At 38.1% G+C, this 1,402-nt stretch overlaps 1 protein-coding gene across 1 annotated transcript in view; it reads right to left on the minus strand.

The window, feature by feature from the left end:
* Window positions 1-1,402, minus strand: part of SPTLC2 (serine palmitoyltransferase long chain base subunit 2) — a 68,765-nt gene that overhangs the window by 60,324 nt on the left and 7,039 nt on the right. Inside the window, exon 2 of the mRNA XM_008639630.2 lies at window positions 845-999. Within this exon, the coding sequence (XP_008637852.1) occupies window positions 845-999 (155 nt within the window). The remainder of the gene's footprint in view (window positions 1-844; window positions 1,000-1,402) is intronic.

Below are 1,402 nucleotides of genomic sequence, written 5' to 3' on the forward strand. Positions count from 1 at the left end.
CCTATCTTACAATCTCAAATTAATTCCCAGGAGAGTTTACATTTAAAGGTGAATTTGCTATCATATATAAAATTGCTTGAGGCTTCTCAAAGCATCTGTTGCTCTGACATGTTTCCCCCTCCATCCCAGAAGCATACAAGTTTTTTTCAATTACAAAATAACACCTCTCTATCAATTAACTTGGCAGCCCCTCAAGCGGGATATCCTCTAACCACAGAAAGGAAACACATCTGGCACTTCTGTGCTAACAATACGTGACAAGGAGAACAAGGAAGAAGTTTAGCAGAAAAAAATCTGGTTTAATTCTTTTGCCCTTGAAAGCCAAGAAGAGACATAACTAGTTTCACCAAGTACTGTGCTGCAAACCTCTTCACATCAAACTGGTGATATGTCATTTCCAATTTGTAAAAATCCTTTCATTGTATTTCCGATTTTGTTTCTACAGACTACTTCAGTTCTGACTCAAAGCAATCATGTTAGAGTCAGTTCAGGCAGCAGCATTTACTTCAAGTGGAAGAACTTCTTCTAAATGAACAGAGACACAAGCAGCAGTGCAATCCAAAGGATCTACCCCAGGTTCTTATCATACACAAAGGTATAAATTTTATTGCAGGTGTATGCCCAGGAGATCATAGTACAGTAAAGTAGCCAAAAGATTACATACAAATCATCGCGTCGGTGGCTAAATGCATTTCAAAAGAGCAAAATTCATTGATTCAAGCTGCTAGAAAGCTCAAACTAAACATAATTCACTGCTCCTTTAACCTCGCAGCCTGCAACTTGCTTTTAGAGACCCTATATTTCAAGGCAGGTCTTGCAAGTGTTTTCTTCAATTTTGACTCACGTGAATGTCCAGTTATAGTCATGGGAAACTCTCTCCATCATGTCCACTTTGGCCCCTGGCACACTGCAGATCGGACGGTTCCAGCTGTCCCGAATGCGCATGTAGAGGTTTCTGTTGTAGAAATTTTCAAAGTCCTGGTACAATGGGACAAAGTCCTGAAACACATCAAAGGCACTCAAAGTAAAAGGAAAGTATATACAATAGCAAAATTAGAGTAAGAAGAATAATTCTTTTCTGTCATTCTGGTATAATGAAAAAACTCAAGACAAAACATAAAATAACCCCCTTCATTAAATCCTTGGGCATATAATCTTTGCAGGAGAGGTACAGTCAGCCTTCAGAATTAAGCAGAGCAAGGGAACATGCAATGGCTTTTTGGCACCAAACAGCATACACTGCTCTACTGAATACACAAAGACTTTTAAAACTAAGGTGCTCTACCATATTTTATTCTGTGCACAAGGAATGCATTTAATATAGCAATACTAGCATTATTTTACACATTACCATTAGAACTTTTCACAACCTTTTGTTCTGAATAGAAGCTAATAAGCTACA

The sequence above is a fragment of the Corvus brachyrhynchos genome, unplaced genomic scaffold (genome assembly GCF_000691975.1).
Source record: "Corvus brachyrhynchos isolate BGI_N302 unplaced genomic scaffold, ASM69197v1 scaffold115, whole genome shotgun sequence".
Classification (NCBI taxonomy): Eukaryota; Metazoa; Chordata; class Aves; order Passeriformes; family Corvidae; genus Corvus; species Corvus brachyrhynchos.